Here is a 13,535-nt window from a genome sequence, read left to right as displayed (position 1 = left end):
ACCAATTATGCTATAAATAATTGTGTTTATGTATTAATTTTGGAAACATTGCAAAACTCCTTTGTAATATCAATTTTGCGTAGTTGTTTTTCTTATTTTATTTTATTAAATAAATATTTAATTGGTTATACAATTACATTATTCTTTGTAATGAAATCATGTTGTCTTTATGGAGAGTGTATTTCAGGCATCTAAATAGATTTAGTCTGCCATCCCAGAAAATTTAAATCCCCCCCCCCCTGAGAAAAAAATCTGAAAGACAGACTTTCTTTGTTTTGTGGTTGAAGTTGGCCATTTGTCTAGACATACTTTATCTAGTGCATATATGTCTTTAGAAGTAGAAGTAAAAAATACATTTTAAATCAAGTAACATTCATATAACTGTTGTAAACACATTGTGCTTTATTTCATCCCTGTTGATACAATAAGATTAAAATAAAACATTTAGAAGTAAAAATAAATCAGTAAATAGGAATGTGTCAATTATGTAAAATTGTACATTGTATGTAAGTCTGTTTTCACAAGCTTTTATCACATTTCGAATTGATCACCATATTGTTAAAACATTTTATCGAATCAATATTTTAAGTTTTACGTTCAAACATAAGTAGGCCTAAAGTATAAGAAAATTATAAACATTTCAAATTATATAATACAGAATATTTTTAACAGATTAAAGTATTTTCAAGTATGATAAAATTTAAACAGTGTTTAAAATTGTGAACATACACAATGTACGTATATGAAAATACAATTTTTATAAAGGGTAAAATCTAAAATAAACGTTTTGTTTCAATGATCTATGTACATTTGATTTCTTTATTAGTTTTGTTTTTTTCATTTAGTAATAATTATCATAACAAAAGACTTTTTAAAGTGAAGTTTTTAAAACAGAATCTTAGGATTGCAATAGTTACGTGGATCAGTCCAGAATCAAGCGAACGCTTTTCCAATAATGTGAAACCAGCTGTAAATTTCCAATAACTTGGAGTCGCCAAGGAAAAGTTTGGTTTTATTGCTGATTCTCACAAGGGGTTATAGACATTACTATGACATTTGATAAAAGTACTGTGAGTTTATTTCAGATCGTTTATGACACATTGCTCGAATATTGTCCTACCCTGTGCATTGATAAATTTGTGCAAGGTCCTATCATGTATAATTCGGCCGTGTACAGTCCTGTTGTCGTAAGTCCTGCTGTGGTAATTCATGATGTGGTAAGTTCTGTGTGGTAAGTTCTGTGTGGTAAGTTCTGTGTGGTAAGTCCTGTGTGGTAAATTCTGTGTGGTAAGTTCTGATGTGGTAAGTCCTGTGTGGTAAGTTCTGTGTGGTAAGTTCTGTGTGGTTAGTTATGTGTGGTAAGTCCTACTGTCGTGTCCTGTGTGGTAAGTTCTGTTGTGGTAAGTCCTACTGTCGTGTCCTGTGTGGTAAGCCCCGTGTGGTAAATTCTGTATGGTAAGTTCTGTGTGGTAAGTTCTGTGTGGTAAGTTCTGTGTGGTAAGATCTGTGTGGTAAGATCTGTGTGTTAAATCCTGCTGTGGTAAGTCCTGCTGTCGTAAATTCTGTGTAGTAATTTCTGTGTGGTTAAGTCTTACTGTGGTAAGTCCTGTGTGGTTAAGTCTTACTGTGGTGAGTCCTGTGTGGTTAAGTCTTACTGTGGTGAGTCCTGTGTGGTTAAGTCTTACTGTGGTGAGTCCTGTGTGGTTAAGCCTTACTGTGGTGAGTCCTGTGTGGTTAAGTCTTACTGTGGTGAGTCCTGTGTGGTTAAGTCTTACTGTGGTAAGTCCTGTGTGGTTAAGTCTTACTGTGGTAAGTCCTGTGTGGTTAAGTCTTACTGTGGTAAGTCCTGTGTGGTTAAGTCTTACTGTGGTGAGTCCTGTGTGGTTAAGTCTTACTGTGGTGAGTCCTGTGTGGTTAAGTCTTACTGTGGTAAGTCATGTGTGGTTAAGTCTTACTGTGGTGAGTCCTGTGTGGTTAAGTCTTACTGTGGTGAGTCCTGTGTGGTTAAGTCTTACTGTGGTGAGTCCTGTGTGGTTAAGTCTTACTGTGGTAAGTCATGTGTGGTTAAGTCTTACTGTGGTGAGTCCTGTGTGGTTAAGTCTTACTGTGGTAGGTCATGTGTGGTTAAGTCTTACTGTGGTAAGTCCTGTGTGGTTAAGTCTTACTGTGGTAAGTCCTGTGTGGTTAAGTCTTACTGTGGTAAGTCCTGTGTGGTTAGTTCTGTGTGGTAAGTCCTGTGTGGTTAAGTCTTACTGTGGTGAGTCCTGCTCGGGTAAAAGTCCTGCTTTGTTTACACCCGATGCGTATTGTCCTGCTGTATATATCCTAAACACTGCCCTATACTGATTGTTGTCCTGCTTATCGTCCTACACTCTGTATTGTCCTACCCAATCTAAGGTCAACTACAGTTCATATAATGCCCTTATATGTGGATGTAACTTAAACATAAATTATGTACTAGCAATGGTAAACCAGCAACAATATTATCTAGTGGTTATAGTAAATAAATTAATGCCCTATATATATATATATATATATATATATATATATATATATATATATATATATATATATATATATTTATATATATATATATATATATATATATATATAAGTAAAAAAAACAAAATACACATGTATAATGATATGAGACGATTTAGTCAGCTAGATGAAACTTATTTCTAGAGAGACAACATAACGCTAGAGTACACAGGTACACGTTGGATTTGACTATAAAAACACAGTACATGTATTCGGGTATCCAGACACACGAGGTGACGTCGTGACGTTGTACTGTCCGCCATTACTTTCTGCTGACTCTATTAGCAAGCTATTTATAGAATTAGCGGTGCGCTTTTTCCACCTGTATATATATATATATATATATATATATATATATATATATATATATATATATATATATATATATATATATATATATATATATATATTTATTTATTTATATATATATATATATATATATATATATATATATATATTATATATATATATATATATATATATTTATTTATTTATTTATTTATTTATTTATTTATTTATTTATTTATTTATTTATTTATTTATTTATTTATTTATTTATTTATTTATTTATTTATTTATTTATTTATTTATTTATTTATTTATTTATTTATTTATTTATTTATTTATTTATTTATTTAGATATTTATTTATTTATATATATATATATATGGTAGTGCGCTTTTGTCCGCCTTTATTCCACACTGGCTCTATTAGCAAGCTATTTATTCCTATGTTGGTCCGATTTGTGTTTATCTAAGTCTTCCTTAGATATAAAAGCAATGTGACAATGGGGACATCTGAAGACGGGTGGGCGACTTGAAGGCGGGTCTACCTGTGTCTGTCTCGTAGGCGTCCGCTCCATTCTGCTGCATCTGGCTTCATGGCTTCTTAAGTCGTCTTCTCCTGGAAACTTTTGTTGACAATGGGGACACTTGACGGTAACCCCAGCCGTCATTTTGCGGTCTTCAAGGCTTTGGTGTTTTGGTAAGCCATGTCTATTTGTAGAGTTCAACTGCCGGTTAGGTTTAGCGGTACAACTTGTTTGGTGTTCAGTTAATTTCGCTGAAGAGCAGTAAGTTTTGGAACACCTTTGACATCGGTATAATTTAGGTCTGGCTCCGATGTTGTCTGGGCCTTCGCTCATCGCCCTTGGATCTTCATCTCGTGGTGTGTGAGGTGGCTGATCCAAACTTCGTGTCTGTCGATTGAAAAGTCGTCGCCTGTCGTGTTCTCTCTCGTCTGATTTAGATTGCCCTCGACATTTTTCCAGGTGTTTTTCGAAATTTTCCTTGAAAATCTTTGAGTTACACAATTTACATTTGACAATGGGAGCCGATTCATCTGAATTGACAGCTCGTTCTGCGGATTGACGGAATTGTTGTTCTGAATTGACAGTTCGTTCTGCGGATTGACGGAACTGTTGTTCTGAATTGACAGTTCGTTCTGCGGATTGACGGAACTGTTTTGTTGATGTTTGGCTGTTTTCTCCTGGTAATGTCTGTGGTATTGGTCTTGCTCCTGATTGTTGCAGTGATGTTTTTTCAACTTGATTAGTTAATGTGTCTACGTGGCAATTATCCAGTTCTTTTGACACATTCTTCGATCTCTCTTGGTACGAGTTAAGTTCCTTCTTCAACGTGTTCACACCTGTAGACTCTAATGTCGTTTGGTTGTAGCCTCTCGTCTGCGAGCTCTGGAATCCGAGTTCTCCACGGTCGTTCTGTCTGTGTTCAGGTACCTCGTGAGTAGCACGCGCGTTTAACCGACACACCTGGCTCTTTGAGTGGACCTGGAGTTGGATATCATCCCTACACACGTGACCACACGAGCACGTGTGTTTGTCACGTGGTGATGAAGTGTTCTCACGTTTATGACCTAGTTTTTCTTTTACGTCTGATGACGTTTGCAGCGGCAGTTGTCGTTCTTTTTCGACTGGATAATTCTCACTCTTCGATCTAGCAGGCTGCCACTCCTCAAAACGCGGCTCATGTCTTTCTATACTCGGCTCTTTGTTTACTTCATAACCCCGGTTTCCATGAGAACCAAATCCAAACGATTTGGGAATTGTTGGGGGCGGCGCCATCATGACCGGGGAATTAACAGCTGAGGCGAGTTGCGTGTTTTGTGGGTGCTCCAAGATGGCGGCTGCTGTTGTTGTTTTTGAACGAGTTCGGTGAGCGATAGGTTCGAAGGATAGGTTACTGTCGCGAGTTAAGTCGTTCATTCTTTTACTGTGAAACGTTTTAATGTTGTACTCTTCACTCCAATCTACAAGATCGAAAATATAATTAGTGAATTAATTGTGATATTATATTCTGTCTTACCATTGGCACAATATTATAGTATATATATATATATATATATATATATATATATATATATATATATATATATATATATATATATATATATATATTGTATTTAGGTATGTGTAAAAGTGTTGTTTTATGACATTCGAATTAATTTAAAACAGAAAGCATCGAAAGCTGAGAGTTGTTACTTTTCGTGAGAAAACTGTTATTTTGAGGGTGTATGGGGTGTTTGTTTTTCTTAAACTCCCCCAAACAGCACGCTCAGCCTACTCTATTGTATTATATTTTTTGTACAAATCTTATGTAATCAACTAATGAACTTACTAGACAGATTGCCAGTGAGGTTGTCATCTGAGCAGTCATTTGAAACATAGTCTAGGACATAGAAACAAGCCACATTTAAATGTAATGTTAATTAATAATTAATAGAAGTATTAACTGCAACGTTAACTAGTAATAAATAAACAAGACGTGTTGAAAGAAGCTGTACATAAGCAGTAAAAAGAAAAGAATAAAAGTTGGCAACTCAAATACTGCTAAAAGTGAATAGACCTAGCACTTCTTTTGCAACGGATTACGTTTACTAAAATTATATAATTGACTCGGGTTTTATTAAAATGTATATAAATAGTTGTGCATTAATATATTTATTCAGTCTTGTGTACAATGGCTAATACTGATATTCCCTAAGTCAACCAGGAATTATTAATGCATGAGAAAGCAATGGTATGGAATAGGCTGCAGGAACAAGCCATCTGCCTAAAAGAATACTTTATTTTTTTAAATGTATTAGCAGAAACCTTTCTTTTCCTAAACTAAAAAAATGTAAAACAATTATAAACTAAATTAACTTTTTTTTACTCTTACCCACCCATTGCAATTGATACCTTTTAACCACACATTGCACTTAATACATTATACTCACACATTGCGCTTAATACATTATACTCACACATTGCACTTAATACATTATACACATTGCACTTAATACAATTTACTCACATATTGCACTTAATACATTTTACTCACACATTGCGCTTAATACATTATACTCACACATTGCACTTAATACATTATACACATTGCACTTAATACAATTTACTCACATATTGCACTTAATACATTTTACTCACACATTGCGCTTAATACATTATACTCACACATTGCACTTAATACATTATACACATTGCACTTAATACAATTTACTCACATATTGCACTTAATACATTTTACTCACACATTGCGCTTAATACATTATACTCACACATTGCACTTAATACATTATACACATTCCACTTAATACAATTTACTCACACATTGCACTTAATACAATTTACTCACACATTGCACTTAATACATTTTACTCACACATTACACCTAATACATTTTACTCATCTATTGCAATTAACACCTTTTACTTATACATTTTACTCACCAATCTCATTAGTACACCATCCGTCCTGATCTTTTGCTTCCATTTCTGCAAACGAGAAATCAATCATGTGCAAACTACACAAATGGGGATAGGCCTTCGTGTCTTTGACCTAACGGTTTAAACTTACCGTGAGTGACCAAACGCTTAATTTAATCAAAATATCAAGCCCTAGCCCTAGCCCTATCCCTATCCCTATCCCTATCCCTATCCCTATCCCTGGCCCTGGCCCTGGCCCTGGAACTAGCCCTAGCCCTAGCCCTAGCCCTAGCCCTAGCCCTAGCCCTAGCCCTAGCCCTAGCCCTAGCCCTAGCCCTAGCCCTAGCCCTAGCCCTAGCCCTAGCCCAAGCCCTAGCCCTAGCCCTACCCCAACCCCAACCCCTAGCCGTAGCCGTAGCCCTAGCCCTAGCCCTAGCCCTAGCCCTAGCCCTAGCCCTAGCCCTAGCCCTAGCCCTAGCCCTAGCCCTAGCCCTAGCCCTAGCCCTAGCCCTAGCCCTAGCCCTAGCCCTAGCCCTAGCCCTAGCCCTAGCCCTAGCCCTAGCCCTAGCCCTAGCCCTAGCCCTAGCCCTAGCCCTAGCCCTAGCCCTAGCCCTAGCCCTAGCCCTAGCCCTAGCCCTAGCCCTAGCCCTAGCCCTAGCTCTAGCCCTAGCCCTAGCCCTTGCTTACAAAGTTAGACTTTCTAGACTCTATAGTTTAGCATAGAACTAAAACTATTGAAAAAAACTCACTCTGATAAATTGTTTTGTCGATCTCCTTGACACACTCCTTGCGGTCCATCTGCCACAAAACGTCAAGAAACCTTTTAAGACCATCTTTAGATTTTTGGACGGCATTCAGCAACATCGCGTTACCGCGACTTGGCCCGTCAATTGTTCGGTGTGCCCTGATCTTTGGAATATAAAGTAACTAATCGTGTAGTTCAACCGCAGAAATGACATGCTGCAAATACTTCAGGCTAAAAATATGCAAGCTAGGAGTATGTCTCGTCTCAGATATATTGCATGGTACAAGCATATCATGCGGGCAATGCTAAAAAAATACGATTCTACTGAAACAATTTATGTCATACTCTTCATCTTCGTTCCTAATTTTACTATTGGTAGGGATCTCCTCAGACACAATTAAATATAATTTTCAACTGGTTATGCGCCATTGAGGCCATCGACTCCGATTTCAGCCTACTTTTCTTTTTGGATTTGCTTCCATAGCCTTTGTCCAACCAAGAACAAACTACAAGGCAGCAGTTGTTTGATTTTGGAGTTGTCTCGCCTAGAAGAGTAGCCGTCCCCAGCTAACGAGCCTCATCTGCCCGAGGGTTTTTGGTTTAGCAAACAGGAACTTTAGGGGGCGGAGTGGTCTAGCTGTAGAGAGCTGGACTGCTAACCCCTAAGTCTCAAGTCCAAATCTGGGTTCAAGTCCCTGAGTCCACCCAACCCTGATGTGTACCTAACTCTTGTTAGGGAAAGTAAAGACGGCTGGGCATAGTGCCGACCACACTATCACCTCATATTCCGAGGTCACAGAAACAAGTGAACTCTACTTTACTTGCCCTATACACGTCAGGTTTGAAAAGGGAACTTTAATTTTTAACCATGAGCTTTACCGTCTTGTCAACGCCCTACCCTTCTGTCATAAACCTGTTTCGATCGTACCTCACGGGTACGGTGAGTTAGTCTCAGGGGTTCGACGCAGGTCAAGACCCACACCTGACTCATACGATTCACGATCAGGTTTGTCGGTGCGAGCAAATTAGAAGGGTTCGGTGAATGCGCATATGAAACTTGTGGTGTTGGGTACCTCCAAACAGGTACAGAACCACTGTATTAAAGGCTAGTGTCGTAAATACCAGGGTGTGTTTAGACGCAGTGGCGTAGCCAGGATCGTCTCAAGGGGGAGGGGGGGGGGGGCGGGGGGGGGGTACCCGGGGACAAGCTTTCTATTTGCACCCCCCCCCTTCAGACTTTTGATTTGCACCCCCCCCCCTTCTCAAACATTCGATGTGCGCCCCCCCCCCCTCATACTTTATATATATACCGAGGGGTCTATGGGGGGGTTATGCCCCAAACCCCCCCCCCATCCTACGCCACTGTTTAGACGTACACGCAATGTTCTATTTTAATAATTCCTACCCTGTTGGCATCGGACTCAAAGATCAGCTCCTTCTCCAGACACAAACTCAACCAGACGTCATCGGATTCCATGTTCTCCAAAAACGTTTTTTTATGACAATCGAAGTGCGCTGCTTCATTGATAAGGTTACAAGCGTCAAAGTTTTTGGTGTAGAGAATCTCTCGAACTATTGCATGCTCTACCAAGAAAAAACGAATACAGTTGATAAACATTTTATTTAATTATACATTTACAACACTAATCAATACAGGAAGTCTAATTGATTTGTAAGATAAAATATAATTTTTACGTAGTTACATAAGAGATCTACACAAAGTGTAATTGGGGGTGGAAGGTGCAGCTATCGAGATATATTCGCTGTGCTATGATTAAGTTTATTTGAGGAAATATTCAAATTCCTATTTCAGTGATTGGAATTTATTGTTTTCTTCTTCTTCGTTCTTAATTTTAAGTGTTGGAAGGGAATGAGCCTTATCGAGACTTTTTTTCGAATGTATCAACCATGAGCTTTTGCCGACTCGACCACGCTTCCATCACAATTAAGTATACGTGTCAACTGGTTATGCGCCATTGAGGCCATTGACTCCGATTTCAGCCTGCTTTTCTTTTTGGATTTGCTTCCATTGCCTTTGTGTAACCAAGAACAAAGTACAATTGTTTTAAAATACTAGAATTCCTAGACTTACATTGCGGAAAGCAACGATTACTAGCCACATAATCCCTTTATATTCCATGGTCAGAGTAACAAAAAAAAACTCTACTTCCTCTGCTTCATGCACCAACTGGTCTTGAATGGTACTTAAATTTTTTTAAACATATCATTTGTTTTATAAGTTTAGAACCTTTTGTTTAAAAACAGTAAAACCGAAATGTTACAAGATAAAAAATTCCATATGTGAAAGAAAAATTGAGCGACACCTACCTGGGTCATCAAGGGCGTCTCTGAGAACGCTGTACTTGGTTGGGTCCTGAGACTCTAGGAAGGCATCCAAAAACATGCGCGCTGCGCGATCTTCTTCAATGGTCTCTCTGGCTTCAATTTCCCGCAGAATTTGGTCTGAAGGTAAATTTTTATCGATTGATTATCCAACTAAATGATAAGGACATGAAAGAGATTCATAATATGTGTAGCTAAGACCAGTGGCGTAGCGAGGTCGGGTGTCACCCGGTGCGGTAATTAATGGTGTCACCCCAAGAGGCGTAGCGACCCTTTCCGGGGACAAACTTTCAATTTTCTATTTGCATCCCCCCCCCTTCAAACTTTCGATTTGCACCCCCTAACTATCGATTTGCACCCCCCCCCCCCTACCCTCAAACTCTCGATATGCAACTCTTAAAACACTATTTAACATTCGAATTAATCACCTAATTTAGTGGAATTATCATTTTTCTCTATATATTTTGCTATTTTTGGCCTTGGTGTCACCCCCCTAAATGGTGTCACCCGGTGCGGTACGCACCCCTCACCCCCCCCCGCCCCCACCCCCCCCCCTCCCCCCTTGCTACGCCTCTGGCTAAGACGCATCCGACTGGGCATAGTGCAGGCAACATAATCCCTTCATATGCTGAGGTCAAGAAACGTATGAATTCTGCTTCATCTGCTCAATGGATAGTTAAGCCTAAGAGGAATTTAGAACAAAACCGTGGATAAAATGATAAATCTAAAAACATTGTTTAAAAATCTGGCATTGGAGAAGCTTCTAATTATTTCTAGGGTTGGAAGGGATTCCCTCCAACACAATTAAGTATTACGTGTCAACTTGTTTAGCGCCATACAGGTCATTGCCTGCAATTTCAACCTGCTATACTTTTATGGAGAAGAGACATATGCTTCTAAATCTGGCAGAAAAGGGTGTGGGTGTGGGTGTGGGTGTGGGTGTGAGTGTGGGTGTGGGTATGGGTGTGGGTGCGGGTGCGGGTGTGGGTGTGGGTGTGGGTGTGGGTGTAGGTGTGAGTGTGAGTGTGGGTGTGGGTGTGGGTGTGGGTGTGGGTGTAGGTGTGAGTGTGAGTGTGGGTGTGGGTGTGGGTGTGGGTGTGGGTGTGAGTGTGGGTGTGGGTGTGGGTGTGGGTGTGGGTGTGGGTGTAGGTGTGAGTGTGAGTGTGGGTGTGGGTGTAGGTGTGAGTGTGAGTGTGAGTGTGGGTGTGGGTGTGGGTGTGGGTGTGGGTGTGAGTGTGAGTGTGGGTGTGGGTGTAGGTGTGGGTAACTCACGCGGGATGATGTTCTTGAAGGTATGCTCGCCATTGATGAGGTCAAACACCCGAAGTTTTTTCACCAGGTGCTCCTTGTGTTCTCGAATGTTCTGCTGCACCACGTGGTCCTCGTCGTATGCCTCGTCATCTGATGCGTGACCGGCATACGCCATCACGCCTGAATGAGCAGAAGTTATGTGAGACTTTTTTGGTGGGTCTAGAACAGGGGCCTCCAAACTACGGCCCGCGGGCCGGATGCGGCCCGCGAGGTCCTCTCATCCGGCCCGCGGAGATCATTTTGTCCACGGAAAAAAACATTTGTTGGTGATGGCTGAGGAACTTTGCTCAGAAAAATCACGACATGTCAGGAATAAACTGGCCCCTGAACTGAAATATGATAGCGGCCATCGGACTGAAAAGTTTGGAGACCCCTGGTCTAGAATATTACCCCCCCCCCGGTCATTACCCCGCCTTAGACATTATCCCAACCCACCCTCACATCTTTTACCTCCGGTCAATTTCCCTTCATGGTATTTGCCTCCTGGTCAAGAACATTACATGTGTGATGTACCTTAGCCCTAGCCCTAGCCCTAGCCAGGGCCCTAGCCCTAGCCCTAGCCCTAGCCCTAGCCCTAGCCCTAGCCCTAGCCCTAGCCCTAGCCCTAGCCCTAGCCCTAGCCCTAGCCCTAGCCCTAGCCCTAGCCCTAGCCCTAGCACTAGCCCTAGCCCTAGCCCTAGCCCTAGGCCAAGCCTCAGTCCTAGCCCTAGCCCTAGCCTTAACATGACCTAAGTATTAGGTATTTTATGATTAGTTTATAGTGACACTTTATAATCCACACGGGAGTATTGCCCGAAAGTCCCACGTTAGAAACAGGCTTGAGTTAGTTGTAGGTCTTTGGGTGCCACCAGCTATACTAGACAAGTAAAATGCTTTTAGACCGTTGTTGGATATTTTGGTCAGCGGAAATAGGCGGTCGTGTTGATCAGTTAGACGAACTAAATCATTACACGTAAATTGTTTTGTTACACATTGATTAATATTAACAGTATTATATTATGTCCTAATGTATATATATACATATATATATATATATATATATATATATATATATATATATATATATATATATATATATATATATATATATATATATATGTAGTGTCGTATCGGCAGTTTAACTTTTTAATATAGTTTTAAGCTATTGGAAAGAGTTAAATTAGAGTCATGCTTTAGGTATTGTTATGATAGACTTCGATGGTTTGTCCAATCGATGACTAGCCAGCTTTATTACGAAAACAACATAGATCGATATCTAAGTATACAGTGGAATGGCGGTTCGACTTAAGTTTAAAGGGACAACGCATATGTATAAACTAATTTGTTGTGTAAAAAAATATCTATAATGTAGTATATAATCTATATAATATCTAATACTATACGTTCTGGGTGATTATTATGAATTAAGTAAACGGTTAGGGTTACGATCAAGTTAATATATTTTCATTCATCACAATTATCTTTATAAAAATATCTTTTGTCACAACTTTTTACCCCCCCCCCCCCCCCCCCCGCACACACACTAACACACACACACAATCGCCTTATCTCTGTTAACTACACCCTAACCTTATAACTGGGGCCTAAACTACGAGATAAGAACAAAATAGTTCTCATAGGCAAAACATAGAAATCAATAAATCATTGAGTCATCGATCACACAGATACGAAATCGAACTCAAATATTAACCTGTACCGTATCACAGAAAACACACCTCCTTTTTTTTCAATCACACCCGAAACCAGAGTTGTAAAACAAGAAATTAACACGTCCGTTCTTTAAACCTGGTTGAAATATACACCGCACGATTTATCCATGCCCGGACTTTCAAAACTGAAAGTGAAAATCCCACAACAAAATGTTGAATTCTTGGAAAAGCAGAATCGTTTTGCTAAAGGTTAAAGGGACAGCACTCCCGTTTTAAACACAAGTGCAAGTGTGTCATGTCTAAGCTGTTTACTAGTGTGTTGACACGGTATGATTCAGAGACCACTTTAGCTGACCCGGACACAGTTTGATATTGAAAATACACCACCACAACCTGACCTAGTTTGTTTTTAAAGAGATATCTATTAAGGATGGTATAAAGTGTAAGAACCGGGTTGAGGAGGGAGAGGGTATGAATGTTGGAATACCCGTGACCCTGTATTATTTTTAGCGGATCCGTTTGTAGAGTTAAGCTATTGATTGGTCGCTGCATCAAAACGAGGCTCACAGCTGGTTGATGGAATGGAAAAGTGTTCTACTAGTTGTATTGTAAGGGAATGGGGGGGGGGACTAGAAACTTGAAACTATGTTATCTCGTGTTCAACTCTTATGACGCAGCTGTTTTAAAAGTGCTGTTTATGTGGTTTACTGTTGTTTTCATGAATTCGTGTTGTTCATTTGTTGTTTATAACAAGTATACTTGAATAAAAGGTCCTCGTGTATAGTAGGTAGCAGTGTATAGCCGGTAGCAGTGTATAGTAGGTAGCAGTGTATAGCCGGTAGCAGTGTATAGTAGGTAGCAGTGTATAGTAGGTAGCAGTGTATAGCAGGTAGCAGTGTATAGCAGGTAGCAGTGTATAGCAGGTAGTCGTGTATAGTAGGTAGCAGTGTATAGCCGGTAGCAGTGTATAGTAGGTAGCAGTGTATAGCCGGTAGCAGTGTATAGTAGGTAGCAGTGTATAGTAGGTAGCAGTGTATAGCAGGTAGCAGTGTATAGCAGGTAGCAGTGTATAGCAGGTAGTCGTGTATAGTAGGTAGCAGTGTATAGCCGGTAGCAGTGTATAGTAGGTAGCAGTGTATAGCCGGTAGCAGTGTATAGTAGGTAGCAGTGTATAGTAGGTAGCAGTGTATAGCAGGTAGCAGTGTATAGCAGGTAGCAGTGTA

General features: G+C 39.9%; 1 protein-coding gene and 1 pseudogene across 2 annotated transcripts; both read right to left on the bottom strand.

Annotated features, from left to right (window-relative positions):
- Nucleotides 1-462: 462 nt before the first annotated feature.
- On the bottom strand, nucleotides 463-2,749 carry LOC131955100 (uncharacterized; annotated as a pseudogene).
- A 464-nt stretch (nucleotides 2,750-3,213) lies between these two features.
- Nucleotides 3,214-12,602, bottom strand: LOC131955126 (uncharacterized). 2 transcript variants are annotated; one of them, XM_059319100.1, is made up of 8 exons: nucleotides 12,360-12,602; nucleotides 10,625-10,783; nucleotides 9,338-9,472; nucleotides 8,415-8,593; nucleotides 7,014-7,173; nucleotides 6,289-6,333; nucleotides 5,178-5,228; nucleotides 3,214-4,809 (listed from the first exon to the last, which is right to left on the bottom strand). In XM_059319100.1, exons 2-8 carry the CDS (start codon nucleotides 10,776-10,778, stop codon nucleotides 3,260-3,262), a joined length of 2,274 nt encoding a protein of 757 aa, XP_059175083.1. In that variant the 5' UTR covers nucleotides 10,779-10,783; nucleotides 12,360-12,602; the 3' UTR covers nucleotides 3,214-3,259. The 2 variants fall into 2 exon arrangements, with proteins under 2 accessions (XP_059175083.1, XP_059175084.1); XM_059319101.1 differs by having other exon boundaries at nucleotides 12,379-12,602.
- Between the last annotated feature and the right edge of the window lie 933 nt (nucleotides 12,603-13,535).

Source organism: Physella acuta, unplaced genomic scaffold (assembly GCF_028476545.2).
Source record: "Physella acuta isolate Inbredline_101_S28 unplaced genomic scaffold, ASM2847654v3 ptg001055l, whole genome shotgun sequence".
NCBI classification, from domain to species: Eukaryota; Metazoa; Mollusca; class Gastropoda; family Physidae; genus Physella; species Physella acuta.
The sequence above is the reverse complement of the archived record's forward strand: the minus strand, read 5'-3'. Positions and strand labels throughout refer to the sequence as shown.

Excerpts from the sequence above, each read along its gene's own strand:
- LOC131955126 (XM_059319100.1), bottom strand. The coding sequence starts at position 10,778 with ATGGCGTATGCCGGTCACGCATCAGATGACGAGGCATACGACGAGGAC. Across the intron at positions 9,473-10,624 it reads CTTCAAGAACATCATCCCGC|ACCAAATTCTGCGGGAAATT; the intron begins GTGAGTTACCCA and ends ATTTACCTTCAG. Across the intron at positions 4,810-5,177 it reads CCTCACTGGCAATCTGTCTA|ATTGGAGTGAAGAGTACAAC; the intron begins GTAAGTTCATTA and ends TCGATCTTGTAG.